Source organism: Callorhinus ursinus, unplaced genomic scaffold, assembly GCF_003265705.2.
Source record: "Callorhinus ursinus isolate GAN/ISIS: 27379988/994484 unplaced genomic scaffold, GSC_fseal_2.0 scaffold65, whole genome shotgun sequence".
Classification (NCBI taxonomy): domain Eukaryota; kingdom Metazoa; phylum Chordata; class Mammalia; order Carnivora; family Otariidae; genus Callorhinus; species Callorhinus ursinus.
The window spans coordinates 3,239,533-3,258,837 of record NW_027397127.1 but is presented as its reverse complement, the minus strand read 5'-3'; the positions used below and the strand labels follow the sequence as shown (position 1 = coordinate 3,258,837).

General features: G+C 42.5%; 1 protein-coding gene across 1 annotated transcript in view; it reads right to left on the bottom strand.

Moving 5' to 3' along the window:
• The window catches only part of TRPC5 (transient receptor potential cation channel subfamily C member 5), a 255,909-nt gene that overhangs the window by 93,190 nt on the left and 143,414 nt on the right, over positions 1 to 19,305 (bottom strand). Inside the window, exon 4 of the mRNA XM_025853732.2 lies at positions 1,282 to 1,803. Within this exon, the coding sequence (XP_025709517.1) occupies positions 1,282 to 1,803 (522 nt within the window). The remainder of the gene's footprint in view (positions 1 to 1,281; positions 1,804 to 19,305) is intronic.

Here is a 19,305-nt window from a genome sequence, read left to right as displayed (position 1 = left end):
GGGAAGTAGACTGCCTGCTGAGCAGGGAGCCTGACACGGGGCTCGATCCCAGGACCCTGGGATCATGACCTGAACCAAAGGCAGATGCTTAACCAACTAAGCCACCCAGGCACCCCAACTATTGTGTTCTTGTATTGATAGACTTATTTCAATAGACTAGAGGTATTGAGCCTTTGTATTGGGTATATACTTATTTTTTCAAGGACCCTATTCTTCCAGTCCATATTTAAAACTTGTTTTTCTTCTGCCTATATAACCCTTAGCTCACAAGCCAGTCAGCCAACCAACCACAGCCAACCAACCAAACAACAAAAACATAAAAAAAAAAATAACCTCTAGTTCCTTTAGTTATTTGGGAGTTATTTGTATTGACAGATACAACCATCCATCAGTCTTAAATGTCCCGTCTCTTCAGGGTAATAACGAATCTTTGGAGGTGATCTCCATTATACCTCTGAAGGATGGAACTGCGTTTTAGCAAGGTAAGAAAAACCACTGAATCCTTTACCCCTTGTCACAACTGCATTTTAAAAACCTTAGTAAAATGCTGAAAGCATCTCAAGAGGGATTTTTGAGTTTAACATAAGTATTCATATAAAGTGGACTAGGGAGCCACAGTTATGAAACATGACCTTAGTGTTTTAGATTCCTTTAATCAAAGATGCTAGTAACAATAACAGTTCATTGTGTAAGACTGAAGAATCACAAACCTGTACCCTTGAAACAAACAATACATTATATGTTAATAAAAAATAAATTATAAAAACAATAATAATTCATTTCCAAAAGCATCCAGACCATGAGCCCTCTATGATTACTGACCACCATGGCCCCAGTATGTAGGATGGGGTCATTTGTTACGTGTTCTCATAGAAGTTCTCCTTCAGATCAATTAAGTTGCTTGTAATTACATATTCACTAATGTGATCATTTACGTAATGTCTACAACTAGGTTGTAAGCTTCATGAAGGCAGTGTCAATGCCTGTTTTTTGTATTCCAAACTCCTAGAACAGTGCTGAATAAGCATTTTTTGAAAGAATGAGTACTTTCCCCTCAACAAATCAGATGGTCAGTATTTTTCCCTACTTATCTGTCTATAAAAGAAAATATGTGGAGGCCGTATGTACCTTGGAAAATGAGCCTCTCTGTTTCGTTGAGGCCTGTTGAACCATTCAATTGTGAGAGGACTAAATGGTAGAAAAAAATGTCGACTCTCATTCTGCTGCATGGGACTCTGGATGACTTAAGCTTTCCTGAAAGCAGAGAAAATCTCAGCTTACCTCCTTCTGGTGGTATTTGATTGCCACCTTCAGCTTAGCCAGGTCATGGTACTTCTGAGGGTCAAGCTCTTCACTGTGATCATCTCGATGGTTGAGGATGATTTCCAATTCCCGGGAGCTCCGAGCTTGGTCCAACAGGTCTTTGGCAAAGAGCTTGCATTGCTGGGAGAGCTCCTCATACTCGGCCTTGAACTCATTCTCCACCTTGCTGAGCTCCTTGAGCTCCCAGCCCAGACGGAAGGCAGTTAGGATGGGGTCCTCGCTTGACAAGGCAATGAGCGAGGGGCTTGCTAGAGCTTTATAGATGTTCAGCCGGGAGCGGGAGTGGCGCAGGCTGTCCACCTCTGAACTGGACACACACTCCACGCAGTTGCAGCGGATCTGGTGGGGCCGTGGGATAGTGACTCGCTTTTGGACAAGCAATTTAATGATCTCGTAGTTGTTGGTGTGGGCGGCCAGCATGATGGGAGTGATGTCTGGTGTGAACTCAGAGAATTGGGTATCCATCATGAGGGTGGGGACCTAGGTACAATAAAATAAAATCATAAAGGGCATGATTAAGCCTGGGAGAGAGAGGGAGCATAGGGCCCATCCAATGTTAGTGATTTGGGAATTGGAGTCACTGTTCTCTTGTCAATTCCCCTTATTGCCATAGCTATTTGTGGAGTACTGGCCATATGCCAGGCACACAGCACTTTATGTGTATTTACTCATTTAATCCCCATGACCTTGTGAGGTAAATATTCTCCCCAAATGAAGAAGCTGAGGCACACAGAAGTTAAAGAACATACCCAAGGTTACATAGTTTCTAGTAATTGAGCCAAGATTCAAACCCAGGCAGTAGGACTCGAGCTTGGTTCTGAAAATTATGCAACCACAATATGCCCAGTTCTGTCTGAGGCATGATGGGGGTTCTAGAGAAGTAAGGGGCATTTTCCCTGACCTTCTGGAGCTTAGTTGGGTAGATCAGACTTACGTAAAATTGGTAAGTAGGAGTACATAGTAGCATGTGTTCAGTTCCAAATGAGCAGTAGAGACTGCAGGAATATTTGAAAGGCTAAAGACAACCAGTACTTTTAAAGACCATACCACTAAATCAAGCTCCGGATGCTGAAGAAAAGACAATCTCAAGTGGTTCCATTGACTTTGTATGTATATAGGACATTAGGGGACCAAAGACCAAGGCCAGATAGTGTTCCTCCAACTTCTTGTAGGTCCCAGCAAGGTAGAGAGAATCTATTATTGTCAGAAAGAAGTGCTCTGTAAATGACCTCTTGGCTTGGATGAAGTGTTAACAATAGCAAAAGGGACCTTTGATAACATCATTCTGTCTATGATGTAATGCTTGGTGTAAATAGCAGCTATTGGAGGAAGGTCTGGGGTTCTTTGGGCATTCAGGAGCATTTTTAGGTGAGTTTGCAGAACCCGATCAATGAATAAAAAAATCTTTTGACTTTAAAATGTGTGTTTTGGGACCCAGTGTATTCTCAGTGTAATAGGGAAATGGAGGCAGCTCTGTACCCACAGAAGAGTCTCAGTGTGGTAGGATCTAGAGCTAAGGAATAAGGAGGATGGAAGAGTCAGAGGAGGCTTCACGGAAGGGTGGAGCTGAGCACTAAAAGCATGGATAGGATTCCAGGAAATTGTGAAATACTGATCTTAATATGCTTCGAAGAAAACACATCCAAATACTCATTTGCATTGGGGAGAACAAAACATGGATAATTGAGATTCTCACGGAATAGACAAATATGTTTTACTTAATAGTTTCTCTTTACTCTTAAAAAACGTTTTTTATTTTTATTTTTTTAAAGATTTTATTTATTTATTCATGAGAGACAGGGAGAGAGAGAGAGAGAGAGAAGCAGAGGGAGAAGCAGGCTCCCAAGGAGCAGGGAGCCCGATGCGGGACTCGATCCCAGGACCCCGGGATCATGACCTGAGCCGAAGGCAGACGCTTAACCATCTGAGCCACCCAGGCGCCCTTAAAAAACGTTTTTTAGAACATGGCGGTTCCTGATGAACAGACAAAAGGATGTGTTACATTTTGTCATCATCTTTGCTTCCTTCTCACCTTGGATGAAGGATTCACAAACAGGAAAGTGATCAGAAAACGGGAAGTGGGAGAGGGTTGGAGGAGAAGAAGGGGGAGGAATTTGCAAGAAATCTGTTTCATTTCTTTTTTTTTTTTAAAGATCTTATTTATTTATTTGACAGAGATAGACACAGCGAGACAGGGAACACAAGCAGGGGGAGTGGGAGAGGGAGAAGCAGGCTCCCCGCTGAGCAGGGAGCCGGATGCGGGGCTTGATCCCAGGACCCCGGGATTATGAGCTGAGCCGAAGGCAGACGTTTAACTGACTGAGCCACCCAGGCGCCCCTGAATTTTTATACCTACTGACAAGAAATCTGTTTCTATCATGGAGTGGTTGCGTCAGCCTCTGAATAGTTGAGAACTGGATGCACATTGGTCATCAATTACTTGGATGGAGCCGTGAGACGGCATTGTTAAACATTTAGAGGAAGCAGCTACAAACAAGACAGCAGGAAGAGAGCAACTGGCTCATAAAGTAAATTGGACACAGGAAAGAATAATCTCAGAAATTAACATAAGCCTCCAGGCTGAGGAAGAAGTACGTCTGAGTGGGCCCAGTAAAATACATAAACACAACAACCGACATAAAACCTTGATTTGGGGGAGATGGTAAGTGAGCAATATGTCACAGTCTGCTCAGAAGAAAGGAGCTCAGATCTGGAAATCTGCCCCTTCCCAGTGGACAGAAGCGTTTCTCAGTCTCTCTATGATCCAGAGGCAGGAGGTGGTGGGTGGAGGGAGGATAGCCCGTCGCACAGGATTCCCTGGGTTGGATTGGAGGAATACATCCTCCCTACCATGGTGCTCTTCCTGTCCTCTCTCCCCCCACTTCCTTGCTCTTTCTACTTTTCTTACTCTTTCTTCTTTCTGTCCCTCTATGCCAGTGCTGACAAGCCTGTCCAAGACAGACAATGGTACATGTAACTATTGCTTAGCCCCACTTGTGCCACGGAACTGAAAGGTTGCTGTCTATGCTTAGAAAATGAAATGTTTTCTGGAGCCATCTGATTCCATTGTCTTGGATGTGGTGCTCAACAAGGAGCCTCTGATTCTCTATTTGACTTTCTGAGTATGTGACACAAGAGAGGAAATCTTTTTTAAAAGAAAACTGGTCTACAATGATCAACCATGTCTTCCCACTCTCCAGTCAACCTTACTATTCGCAGGTTGCCACCCTCATCTCACTCATTGCTCTCTGGGTATATAGTCTTGTGGGATCCCCCATGTGTGGGGGATCTCCCCATCTCTCTGCCAGTGAAGGGCCATTGTGAGGCCTGGCTTCTTCAATAGCTCCTCCTCTTAACTTGATCCTACCTCTTACTGACCACCCAGATGTTGTGGGCACTAGGTTACATCCAAGATCTCACTTTTCTAATGCTGTCCCCTTATGTTTTTCTTTAATTATTCACATATGCATTTCTTGCTTCATCAATAAGGTTGCGAGTCTAAGACAGAGCTGTCTTAGACTGCTTTTGTTTTCCCTTTAGCATCTAGTACAGCGCTAGACACACAACAGGCACTGGGCAAAAAAAAAAAAAAAGTTTTCTATTCTCAAATTAAGAAATTGAGTCATTTACAAACCTGGCTGGCTCCCATAATCTGAGTCAATGAGAGATAATTTCCTTGGGTCTTTCCTTCTCATGTCCATCTGAGAAGGTAGTAGACATTCCAAGACTAAGGAGGGTTAGCAAATGGGCTTTATAGGGAATATCCTGAGGTCTCCCAACCTAGGACAGTCCCTGCCTGCCATTTTCGCAATTTGGGTGTTTTAAAGTGGAGACTCTGACGCAAAGACCACAGATTTATACTCCTCTTCCTTTCTCTGCTGCTGCTTTTTTCATCCTGCTGCCTTTCCCTTTCTAGGGAAGGGACCATGAGCTATCATCAGGACAGCCATGGTAAAGATAGATTCTATAATGAGGGTGAGAGATTTCTGATAATACTCAGGACTTTGTGATATGGTCTATAACAGTAGGTAACAGAAATGAAGGTTACGTGTGGGTGCATGTGCATAATCTGGATGAGTGGATGACAGGGACTAGTGAACTGTAGAGCACATGCTCTCTCAAAGGGGGTATTTGCTGCTGCACTCCTTGTTGTTATAAAATTGTTATAAGCATGCACGAGGGCCCAATCTTGTGCTTGAGAGAAGTCAGAAATAATGGATTTTGTTGTAGAATTTCTTATTTTGTTGTCAAATAGCGTCCTTTTTTAACTTGAAGTAAAACGGGCAGACAATATCCTATTAGTTTCTGGTGTATATCATAGGGATTTGATATTTTGAAACATGATAAAAATGATCCCCATGATAAGTAGAGTTACAATCTGTCACCATTGAAAGTTATTATGATATTATGGACTGTATTCCCTGTACTGTGCATTACATTCCCATGCTTTGTTTTCTAACTGAAAGTTTGTACCTCTTAATCCCTTTCAGGGTAGAATTTCTTAAAGTTTTAAATGTTAGCTAAAAAAGCTAAAGATAGTGTGAGGTCCCAACAAGATACATATACGAGGCAGTTTAGGCTTGAGTGAACCAGTTTATGACCTTTGAGCTAGCATATAACTTAGGAGATGAAGGAGGGGTAGGAGAGGAAGCTGAACATTTAGGCAGAGGCCTGATGATGAAAAGCCTCCTATGTTATGTGAAGGAATTTAATGTTACCTGTTGGCCATGGGGAGCTACTGAAGAGTTGTCTTTTTGTTTTCTTTTTTTTTTTAGAGAGGGAGGAGGAGAGGGGGCAAATGGAAAGAGAGAGACAGGGAGAGAGAGAGAGAGAGAGAGAGAGAGAGAGAGAATCTTAAGCAGGCTCTATGCCCAGCTAGGAGCCTGACAGGGGGCTCGATCTCACAACCCTGAGATCATGACCTGAGCTGAAACCAAGAGTTGGATGCTTAACCGACTGAGACACCCAGGGGCCCCTAACTGAAGAGTTTTAATCAAGAGAGTGGCATAGTTGAACAAGTGTTTTACAAAGATCAGTTTGGCCCAAGACTGGGGCAGTTAAATGTGCTGGTAAATGTTTAATAAGAAGCTCTCCATAAAAAAAAAAAAAAAAATCTTGATTTGTAGTGTTTGCCAATTTCTGTGGTGTATTCCCATTGTGGCCAATTTCATGCTACCAATATGACATCATAGAACCCAGAGCTGGGAAGCAATGTGTACAACCAGCTCTCACGGCCCAGTGTAAGCCAGCGCCAGCCTATCACTGGACTGAGTTTCAGAAAGATGAGACTAGTTAAAAGATCTCATTAGGTGAAGAGATGGTGGGATCTTAAACTAGACACTAGAGATAGGACAGAGCAGATTTAAGATGTTCACTGGATGTGTCAGGTAGTACTGGAGGGAGCAGAAATCAAGGATGTTGCATGCTTGGTTGAATAGTGGTGTCATTAATTGAGATAGTTGATACAGGAGGAAGAGCAGGTTTGGCATTAAAACAAATTCAATTTTGGACATGTTGAATTTGAAGTACCTACTGGAACAGTAGCAGGAAATTGTCTAACTCTGGTATGAATCTTGAACGAAAGGTCAAGGCTGAAAATACAGGTGTGAGGGTCTTCAGCCTATAAGAGTAGTTGAAACCAAGGGAGTAAACAGGATCAGCCTCAGCCTGCCCCAGCTCCCCTGTAGCTCTGCCTGCTGATCTACCCCAAAGACTGGGCCCAGCCCATTTCCAGAGCAAGTGAAGCTTGAAGTGTAGGATGTGCTCAAGTAGCCAGTCTCAGCCTCTTCCATTCCAAATTCCAATCACAGGGGCCCTGCATTAGGGCACTCTTTTTTCTGTTAGTTTCTGAATCCCAGCTTCTTCCCCACTTGTGCCCTCATTTGTCAAACAGGATTTCTCCCTGGATCTTTTTTTTTAATTTATTTTTTAAAAAATTTTATTTATTTTAAATTTAAATTCCCTACCATTCAAATTTATTTTTATTTTTTTAAGATTATTTGAGAGAGAGAGTGAAAGAGAGAGAGCACAAGAGGGAGTAGGGTCAGAGGGAGAAGTAGACTCCTCGCTGAGCGGGGAGCCCGATGCGGGACTCGATCCCGGTACTCCAGGATCATGACCTGAGCTGAAGGAAGTCGCTTAACCAACTGAGCCACCCAGGCGCCCTCTCCCTGGATCTTAATCTGAGTTTCATGTAACTGGTTTAATAGTCCAGGTCTTGTATATTTTCTGGATTATCTGGGCTTTCACTGTCTTTGAGCTATTTTACAAGGCTGTAAGTGTCATGCAAATATTTCTTGTTTGGTGAAATCCAATTGATCATTGCCTTAAGCATCTGTTTGTAAATTTCTTTGCATCTATTTGTAAATTTTTTTTCAGCATTCCTGATGGCCTATATCAGGGGTCAGTAAATTTTCCATAAAAGGCCAGATGGTAAATAGGTTAGGCTTTGTGAGCCCTACAGCTCTGCCACTGTGGCAGGAAAACAGCCATGGGCAATATGGAAATGAATGGGTGTGGCTGTGCACCATAACATTTCATTTACGAAAACGGGTGACAGGCAGAATTTGGCTTGTAGGCCATAGCTTACAGACCCCTGGCCTCCTGGATCCCTCAGTAATTAATAAATTAAATAAATTCTTTGACACATGTTTACTTTAAATTTGTATAAGAATCATGGTTTAACCTTTCTTTTTTTAAATTATCCTTTAACAGCCATTTTGTGTTGAGACTGAGGTCAGGTGGAAAATTCCATTTTATTCTTTTCTTACCAAGTTTTGTCTTCTCTTTGGCCTCCAAAATTATACTGAATGATCTTGCGCTTCCCATTAAAAATTATGATTTTTAAAAGGAAAAGGGGGGAGGGGAAGGAAATCAACACACCAAGAAATTAGATTTCGTTCACATTATCTACAACTGTATTTCTATAGAAACCTGCTGCATAAACTGACTTGACTGAGTTTTAAAATTTGCAATAATGTGGCTAATTTAGGGCAAGGCCACTAAAGAAGTTACCTTGTCCGCCTCTCCCTGGGACTTTGCATTCAGACACTAATGAGTTTGCCCCTGGATCTGCCCTAGGTCTCCCTGTTGAAAAGCTAGCATTATATTCTAGGATCCTTTCGGATTAATGAGCACAGAACAGAGTCGCTACGCTCAGGGATCATCACATAAAATGCAGTACAGTGAACAGAATGAGCTAAAGTCAGCTTCTTTATATTTTTACCTAAATTCCATTGCCACAGGATACAGAGGAATAGATAATACTCTACCTTCCCCACTCTCAAGACTGGCTGGAGCTTTTACAAAGTTATTGTATTCAAGGGACCCAAAAGCTACATTCATTTTAACCTCATCACTGGACATAATCTGCTAATTGGAATTTTTCTGAACCTTATTGTTACCAGCCTTAGGCAGGTGCCCTTGCTGGAGTTTATCACAAGCTTCTGAAATTAAACCCCCCATTTGTAATTAATGGGCAGACCCTTATCAGGAGCCACCTCATTCATACCCACAATGTCATCTGGTCATAGGCCAAACCTCTCCAACTGGCACTACCTCATGAAGCTGGCCTGATAGCATCATGTTGGAAACAAATCTCCCATCTTGTGCCTGGATTTAGTGAAACTGTAATACTTCTTTTGCTACCTGCTGGATCCCCTCCTCCCCCACCCCTAACATGCCAGATAGAATCAATGTTCAATCTTTTTCGGAAAAGAAATTTCATTCTCTGTATTACTCAAAAAATGAAGAACACCGGCATCTAATCATGTCACATTACCAGCTGCCCACTCTGCCTTATCTGTAAGGTCAATTAGCTAGTAGGGGAGATAATACATGAGCTACTTTGGCATCAGATGGGAAATAATGTTTCCCAGAGTCTGATAAAAACAGAACCATCAGAATTAAGATTTGCTAGATCATCTCTGCTGATTTCAAGGCCAAAGTCTATATAATCCAGGTTGGAAGACAAAAATGGACAAAACTTATTTGGAGACAATGTTACAGAACCCACGTGGTATTTAAAAAAAGTCAATATTGATATATAAAAATCCATAACGTATATAACAATGGCCAGCATTAGCCTGATTAACATAGAATAAAAATAATACTAATGGCTACTGGTTATCAAACCCTTTCTATATACCAGGTGACATGGGACACAAAGGCAAAAGAAAAATTACATTTCCTTACTAATTATAGCCCATTGACAAGGCCTTGAAACAGGCAGAGTGACCTTCCTCTGGGAGCTCAGCTGCCTGGATGTTGACACTTTGCTAAGAGCAAAAGGCCATCTTGGCTTAACATTGTCCCAACCCCCCCAGGATCCTGTGTGTCTACTTTAAACATATAGACATTCCTTTGGAAAGTTCCTTTATCTCTGCCCCCCAAGATGTATTTTGGCATCCTCCTCCAAGCATATGGCGCACTGATACACATCTGAAGGGTTTCATTACTGAGGTTTTATTAAACAGTAATAAATAACATTTTCCTAACCATAGCTAGCCCCCTCAGGGTCCTGGTAACCTTCTTTCCAAAATACCTTGGAAGGTTGTGCTGTCCGTAACCCCCTCCCAACTTGAAAGTATATAGTCGGTCACCTGGCACAACCTCAGTGCAGCTCTTTTTGCCAATGGGTCCTGTCCCTGTGCTTTAAGAAAACCACCTTTTTGCACTGAAGACATCTCAAGAATTCTTTCTTGACTATTTGCTCTGAATCCCAACATTCCACTTCACCAGGCACCATGCTGGAGCATCTCATTTAGTCCTCACCATGGTTCTGTGCTGTAGGCATAGTAATTATTCCCATTTACACCTGAGGAAACTCAGTCTTAGAGACGGTAAGTGCCTTGTCCAAGGTCATATAGCTAGGGAGTAGAGTCACCAGTACTTGAACCCAGGCAGTTTGGCTCCGAAGTCTATACTGTTAACCACTATACTACTTCACCTCCAGCCACCAAAAGATCAACTATTTGGTTTCATTACATCAGTAAACAAATCTATAACAATCCTAACACTGAATATTCAGATATATCATAAGTATATATTATAGGTTTTATTGGGTATTAAACCCAGATAAACATTATATAGCATTACTTAAGGTTTGGAAGCCTATAAAACCATTCTCGATTTCGCATCAGATGGGGGCTCTTAATTTTTCAAAAAGACAAGAGCTAAGTCTATGAGAAAATACATATAGCTAACTCCATAAGTAGTGAGAGTTTATAATTTTAGGTTTCTAGGTGGAGGAAACCTAGAAAGGCATTCTTCTCAAATCTTGGTGGTGACAAAGTGTAAATGAATCATTCCATACACTTTCCTTTGCAAAGTACGAGTATAATGAATGATGGGGGTCACTGACTCCAAAAGTAAGGCGCACCTTTGGATACATATTAAGCATGAAGGAGGAGGCAAAAGAAGCCAAGATAGGAAGGGCATATGCTGTGGGTGGCTTTTGGGGAGCTAGCCCTCTGTGAAGGCATTCTGTGCACAGTTAAGATACGACACTTCCCAGGACAGTAGCGAAGATGATGCAGCGAGTCAAAAATAAGTAAATCAGAAGATGTAGGTTATTATGGAGATGGGAAAAATGTCAGAAGTGAAGGGTTGGTCATTGTGTGTCTAAGACCACATAGAGGAATAGAACCCCAATCTGCCAATGTGAGTGTAGTTAGCTTGGCAGATAGCCCTATGGTGGAGCTGATACAAATATCTCTTTAGGATATTGGTTCATTTTTTATAGTCACCAGGTAATTTTTAAATTAAATTTTTCTTGTAGATTGCTTTACTGGGAAGAGGATGCTGCCAAACTGATTTAGAATTTTCCATGTCATTGTTTATCACATAACCAGTGTGAGTTTGGGTAGCATGGTAATGGTTTCTGGACAGGGCTGAGAACCCAGATGCAGAAACCTTAGTGACTAAACCAAGGCAGAGGACCATGTGAGGGGAACCAGATTGACATCAACTATATCATAGGATTTGATACAAATTGCCGTTGATTATTTTCCAATTTTTCCAGTGGGTCCTGATCTTTTGAAAAATATTTTTAGTGGCACCTGGGTGGCTCAGTGGGTTAAGCGTCTGCCTTTGGCTCAAGTCATGATCCTGGGGTCCTCAGATCGAGCCCCGCATCAGGCTCCCAGCTCAGCGGCGAGCCTGTTTCTCCCTCTGCTGTTCCCCCTGCTTGTGCTCTCTCACTCTCACTCTCTCTGTCAAATAAATAAATAAAATCTTAAAATTTTTTTTTAATTTTTAATTTTTTTAGAAGCGGGGAGGGACAGAGGGAGAGAGAGAATCTTAAGCAGGCTACATGCCCCGCATGGATTCCAATGTGGGGCTCAATATCACGACCCTGAGGTCATGACCTGAGCTGAAATCAAGAGTCAGACACTTGACTGACTGAGCCACCCAGACGGCCCCAGTGGGTACTGATCTTGATAGAAGCACATTTGCCAGCAAAACAAAATCAGGATGAACCAAAAGAAAGGCTTTCGTGGGGGAGAAAAAAAGGAGCCAACAATCACTATTTCGTTTTAGGTAGTTCATAGCCATACATACACTTGAAAAGTATGTTCATTGCCATACAATTGAAAATTGGTAGGTATGACCAGGAGTGCCAGTTTAGGCCTATAAGAGCTTGGGTGATAAAAGTTAAGCTCAGTTCGTTCTCAGAGTGTGTAACAAAGTTATAAAAGGGTAATTCTCAATATTACTCTCAAAAACAGTGTGGAATAAGGCTGGATAAAGAAAAGGGCCTCATGTCGGTTTGTGGTAGGTAAGAGACCTTTTAAAAAGGTATAAAGAAAACCAGGTCAGAAATCTAGAAGCCAAATTCATGTTAAATATTATCAAAAGTATTCCCTCTGCTAATAATGATTTTCATCTCATGCTCCATACACATGCCAAATGGTGTTTTGTTTTAAAGTTGCTCAGTTCATATGCAGGCATCGGACTGAAGGATTATATAATCGAAGGAAAAGGCTTGAGAGAGGAGATTGTGTCACATTTGTGAAGCAATTATTGACCCCTCATTCCTTCTTCCCTTAGTTGTCCACACCTGAGACAATCCAGGCGGCTGGCCCTAGCCTCCAAAGGTAGAATACTACTGCCCAACAGCTACTTTAAATGTGGGCGTAGGTCCTGAGTGGGTTGGGGGGGGGCGGATAATTTCTCTTTACATGACTATCCTCAATCTTTTTAGCAGAGGCAACATTATAAGGTCATCAATTCTGTCTAGTGGTAAAACATCTGCTGGGTTGAATTTTGCATATCTGGCCCTGAGGATTGCTGTTACATGGAGGCATTTGGCATATAATTAGACAAAGTGCAGTGAAGGGTAGGGGACAATTATGTAGTATAGTTTAGAGTTTCCCCAAGCTCAGAGTTAGAAGAAAAATGGGTTTATAATCTCAATTATCCAGTTTGGTTTTCTAAAATGAACATAGAGGTTTTACAGCTTCTTCCCTGAAGACAACATGTGAGAAAATGTACCTAAACTGCAGCATGGAGAAATTCAGAAGACCTAAAACATAAGATCTAGCCCAATGACTGTCTCAGGCTCGTGGGCCTTACACGCAAGATTTCTATCTCTGAGGTACAGGAGGTGTTGGGGGAGAGCATGAATTCCTTCCATGCTATCAATTTCAAAGAGGCATGGCCCTAATATGTCAGGCTTCTCCAAATAGTTCCTTATGATTTCAGAAGCTGTAAATATAGCTAAATCCAACACCTTTCGAGAATGTCTTTACCCTTTTATACTGTATCACCTTTTGGGGTAATGTGGTCAGCTGTTTTATTATATATTGTGGAAATCATAATCTGTCATTCATCCTAAAGCTTTGGCAGGTTCAAAGGCTCTATTCCTTCCCATATCCTATTAATTGGTGAACTAGATCCAGTTTTCCTTCTCTATAGCCTCCATCATCTTAGAGATTTCTTTTCTTCACAATTCAGATCGAAAAATTGGTTTTTGAAACTCTGTCCCTAATATGGAAAGGAACAATTTCCTTGCAGGTAATTTGAAAAGAGTAAACTGGGGTTAGTATGAACATTGCACAGAATTCTTCGGGAAGGTTAAAGACCTCTGTCCTTGGAGACCGTTTTTTTGTTTTGTTTTGTTTTGTTTTGTTTTGTTTTTAAGTAGGCTCTACACCCAGCATGGAGATCAACGTGGACCTAACTCACGATCCTGGGATCAAGATCCTGAGATCAAGACCTGAGCTGATATAAAGAGTCGGATGCTCAACCGACTGAACCACCCAGGTGCCCTTGTCCTTGGAGATCTTTAAGAGCAGAATAGATGCTTCCCTGTCTGAGGTTGTTTTAGAATTCACACTCCTCCAGGGCAGAGTTTCTCAAAATTCAGGGCCAGACAATTCTTTGTTGTCGGGGGGACGTCCTGTGCATTATAGGATGTTTAGCAGTAACCCTGGTGTCTACCCACTAGACACCACTATTGGCTCTCTCTTCCCCCAGATTTCACAACCAAAAATATCTCTCGACATTGCCAAGTGTGTCCCCTGGGAAGCAAAATCACCCCAGTTGGGAACCGCTGCTCTAAGGCATGAGGCCTGTTTGGCAATGGGCTGACTGGAGCAGGGAGAGGCAGAACTAGATAGAATTAATAAGGCCAGTTTTAGGCTCATCTATCCCAATCCACCTGAGGATTGCAATACACTCCCATCAGCACAGTGGCTCACTAGGCCAATAATTCTCAATGGTTGGAAGGACAGGGAGTGGGAATGCCACTCCTTTCCCCTGGAGAGTTTATTGGAATTTTATTTTCAGTAGAATATTAGGTTTAAAAAACTTTAGAAGTGTGTTGTACATTATGATGACCACTAGCCATATTTGGCTATTTAAATTAAAATTAAGTACTATTTTACTTTTATTTTTTAATATTTTAAACATTTAGTTCCTCGGTCACAGTATCTACATTTCAACTACTCAATAGCCATATGATGGCTACCTTATTTGACAGCATAGATAAAAAACATTTCTATCATGGTAGAAAGTTCTGTTGGATAGCACTGCTCTGAAAGGTTGATAATCACTGGATAAGAGAGACCTGCTGAAGCAATCTAGAAATGCTTTAGCAATGGGTAATAGCAAACATTTACCATAGTCTTCTTTTTTTAAAGATTTACTTATTTTTATTTTAGAGAGGGAGGAGGGGCAGAGGGAGAAGGAGAGAGAGTCACAAGCAGACTCTGTGCTGAGTGCAGAGCCCAACACAGGGCTTGACCCTGAGATAAGGAACTGAGCTGAAACCAAGAGTCCGACACTCAACCGACTGTGCTACCCAGGTGCCCCCATTTACTAAATTCTTAAAAATATGCTAGAAACTTTGCTAAGCACTTGATATGTATTATCTCATTTCTGATGTCAGAACTGCCACTATTTGTATTTTATAGATAAGAAAACTGAGGCTCAGAAAGGTAAAGTGATTTGTCTAAGGTTACACAGATCCTCCTCAAATGGAGGAGTCAGGACTTAAATCCAAGCAGTTTGGACCCAGAGCTTGGGTTGTTAACAGGAGTGTGATATGGACTCAAGGTGGTAGAATGATGGGTGTCTGGCATCAGAAGCAGTCCAGACATGCTAGTTGTGGATAAGAGAGCTTTCTTTTTAAAAAAAAGATTTTATTTATTTATTTGTGAGAGAGAGAAGAGAGAGAGAGTGAGCATGAGCAGGGGAGGGGCAGAGGGAGAGAGAGAAACAGACTCTCCACTGAGTAGGGCGTCTGACGCAGGGCTTGATCCCAGGACCCTGGGATCATGACCTGAACCGAAGGCAGACGCTTAACTGACTGAGCCACCCAGGTGCCCCTAAGAAAGCTTTCTTAATATGTGGGCAGAACAGTGTATCTGGAGACTGTGGTTGTACACAGAGGTCTAGGAGGCAGGTGGTTGGTAATTGTAGTGGTCTGGAAACATGAATGGGGGTACTGGGCAGGATATAAGATAGAGACTCAGTTATTGGAATTAATCTAGGATATCTCAACCTTGGCACTCTTGACATTTTGGTCCAGATGATTTTTTAATTGTTGTGGAGGGGCTGTCCTGTTCCTTGTAGGATATTTAGCAGCATTCCTGGCCTCTACCCCTTTGATACCAGTAGCAGCTCCTCCCCAAGTGTGACAGCCAAAAACATTTTGAGACCTTGCCAAATATGCCCCTTGTGGCACAAAATTGCCTGCAGTTTAGAAAAGCAGAGTGTAAAAGCAGGCCCTTGGTTATGTGACAATAAGCAAGGGCTTAGGAATGGCTACCAGAATACAAGACTCAGAGGGGACCAGCAGCGTGGCAGACTGGATACTGAGCTGCTGAGCTATTGGCCTCCAGGTTTAAGAGTCCCCATGAATAGGAACAGGACAAGTCCTAGAGCCTGGACTAGAAGAGTCACCCCATGGGAATGAATTATCTTCATCTGGAGGTGGTGGTACCAAAGGGCTACAGTGGCAGGGAACTAGGCAGCTCATCATGGAGCTCACCTTCCCATGGCACGATACTATTATTCTATTATCCTTAATAGCACTGAAAAGGAGTCAGGGCCCATGCATCTCATGGCACCAGCAGTCAGGGCCCTTGGTTATCATCCAAATGGAAACTCCATGAGTTATGGATGTTCCACGCAAACATGAGACAAACCTACAATGATTGCCATTCATGGCAGGAGACGTGTTATGGTTGGCGTTGCTGGAGGCACCCTGGGGAATTTTGTAGTTAGGTTCTTTCTTCTTGAACTGCTGACCTGGGATTTCCGAGTGGCTTCTCTCAGAAACACCCATGCAATAAGGAGTCCCTCACTCTGTAGCAGGAGTTGGCTGAGGTTGGAAAGCTTTTGAGAAAAGAAGCTTGAGCCTGGATAATGCCAAGAAGCTTAGGTCCACCTAGAACAGGAATCTTGGCAAAACTCATTTCAAGTATATATATATATATATATTTATTTATTTATTTTTATTTATTAATTATTTTTATTTATTTATTTATTTATTTTTTGTGGCTCCTGGGTGGCTCAGTTGGTTAAACCTCTGCCTTTGGCTCAGGTCATGGTCCCGGGATCCTTGGATCAAGCCCTGTGTCAGGCTCCCTGTTCAGTGGGGAGCCTGCTTCTCCCTCTCCCTCTGCCCCTCCTTTGCTTGTGCTCTTTCTCTCAAACAAATAAGTAAAACCTTTAAAAAAGAATTTTTTAAATTTATTTTTATTTTTTTAAAGGATTTTATTTATTTATTTGACAGAGACCCAGCAAGAGAGGGAACACAAGCAGGGGGAGTGGGAGAGGGAGAAGCAGGCTTCCCACAGAGCAGGGAGCCCGATGCGGGGCTCAATCCCAGGACCCTGGGACCATGACCTGAGCCAAAGGCAGACGCTTAACGACTGAGCCACCCAGGTGTCCCGAGAATTTTTTTTATTTTTCAAGATTTTATTTATTTATTTGAGAGAGACAGAGTGAGAGAGAGCACAAGCAGGGGGAAGGAACATTGGCAGAGGGAGAAGCAGATTCCCGGCTGAGCCGGGAGCCCGATGCAGGACCCCAGGATCACGACCTGAGCTGAAGGTAGATGCTTAACCAACTGAGCCACCCAAGTGCCCCAATAAAAAAAAAAAATTCTTTTTTTTTAAGATTTTATTTATTTATTTGACAGATAGAGACATACCAAGAGAGGGAACACAAGCAGGGGGGAGTGGGAGGGAGAAGCAGGCTTCCCACTGAGCAGAGAGCCCAATGTGGGGCTCGATCCCAGGACCCTAGGATCATGACCTGACCTGAAGGCAGACACTTAACGACTGAGCCACCCAAGTGCCACTAAAAAAAAAAAAAATTCTTAAGAATATTTTCTTCTTCTTTAGCAGAAACACAGGATTCAAAATCTCTGATGGTGGGGTGCCTGGGTGGCTCAGTGGCTTAAGTGGCCACCTTTGGCTCAGGTCCTGATCCCAGGGTTCTGAGATCAAGCCCTGCATCAGCTCTGGGTGTTGGGCATTGGGCTCCCTGCTCCCTGGGGAGTCTGCTTCTCTCTCTCCCTCTGCCCCTCCCCTTGCTCATGTGCACTCTATCTCTCTCTCTCTCAAATAAATAAATAAAAACTAAAAAAAAAAGGCTGATGGCTATGGCAGCAAACATTATGAGAAACAGTTGATTTTTCAGTATACAATGGCCAGAATAAAATTACAGGGTCATAATAATAAATGGGTCATATTTAAAAAAGTATGTAACTTTTGGTTGATAGGAAAAGCAGCTTAGGTCATTGTATGATTGAACTTAATGCCCATTGTGTTGACACCATCAGTTGTGAACAAGTTCTTTCCAAACACAGTCTTTGACAAGCAAAGGTTTACTAATATCCATATAATGTACTGCATTTACTCATATATTTTCCCTCTATTGAATTTTGAGAGGAAAAACTCAAGACAAATGTCACCTCCCCACCATAATTTCTTCCTCTCTCTGACATTACTTTTAATTTTATTGCTTTGGACTGGCAGCTGCATGGTCAATAATGCCTTCTCAAGCAGAATGCCTTTTATTTGTGTCAGAACAGACCAAATGTTAAAGGAAAGGGGCAGGAGTTTGGCTGCCTCTGGTTGAAGACGGGAGAAGGGAGAGCTACTCTGGGCTTCTAACCCCAGGGCTATTGTCTCTCCTGTCTCATGCCTGTCTTTCTCCCATGCACTCCCAGGCTACAGGAGCAGGTTGCTGTCTTCCCAGAGAAAGGTAAGCTAGGTGCCAATCACTGCTGAATTAGGAAGACATCAGCTGCCTTGTCCTTACTTCCCTGAAGTCACACGTGCCCCAAATCTGAAGCATGGAAAGGCAAAGACATTTCAAATGTAAGGATGACCTTTCAGTCACTTGCAAAACATTCCCCTCTCTCTGAAGGACACATGTAACCAGACACAACTTATGACTTCACTGACATCTTTCACTCTGGGGTACCTTTTCAGAAATGCAGGCCAGGGCAATGGAAGGAGTCTAGAAGGAACTAGGGTGCCACATTAAATTCACTACTGCTTAATTTTCTCCTTCTTATTCAGTTAATAGGGGGACAAGAATCCCAAAGAGGGATGAAATGTTGCAAGAGGTAGTGATTGAGGCTCCCAGATGTCTGATTATTCCACCCCCAATTTCTCATGGGAGAGGAAACAGCGCCCAGCTCTCAGAGAGCTCCATAGATACTGGGGATTGTCTGTTGTCAGAAGAGAGCTGCAAAGGCCATCAGGTATGCAAGGAGGAGGCTTAGCTCCCAGCAAAGTCTTCTTCATCTGTGCTCTCATAATACCATTCATTTATAAACTTGAGACTCCCTCGAGGACCCAGACATATGTTGGAAGAGTTCGGGGCAATTGACACTTGCACGGAATTGCCTTGGGATTTCTTTCCGACCCTGCCAAGGTTCTGCTCCATCAAATTATCACTGGGGTGCCTTACACTTTCTGAGGCTAGAGGTTAATACACATTGGATTGATTGCAGTGACACAGAAATGGCCTAGATTGCTACTATGTTTCATTTAATCCTGATGATTCTATGATTAAGCAGGCCACAGCCAAAGAGATATCCACCAGAACTCCAGAAGTTGTTTTTTATGCAACTAAGGAATTGCTGGACACTACATCAAGAACTAATGATGTACTATATGTTGGCTAACTGAACATAATAATAATAAGATTTATTTATTTTTAGAGAGAAAGAGCACGAGTGGGAAGGGCAGAGGGAGAGGGAGAGGGAATCTCTGCTGAGTGCAGAGCCGGATGTGGGGATTAATCTCATGACCCTGAGATCACGACCTGAGCCGAAACCAAGAGTTGGATGCTTAACCGACTGTGCCACCCAGGCGCCCCTCAGAACTCCAGAAGTTTTATTCTAAGAAATGTATCAATGACATCACACCCTGTAGAATTATTAGTGAAACTCCCCTAGGGTTTTTACATATATATATATATAGGGGCTTTGTATTCTTGCCTTTCTTTCTACTATAC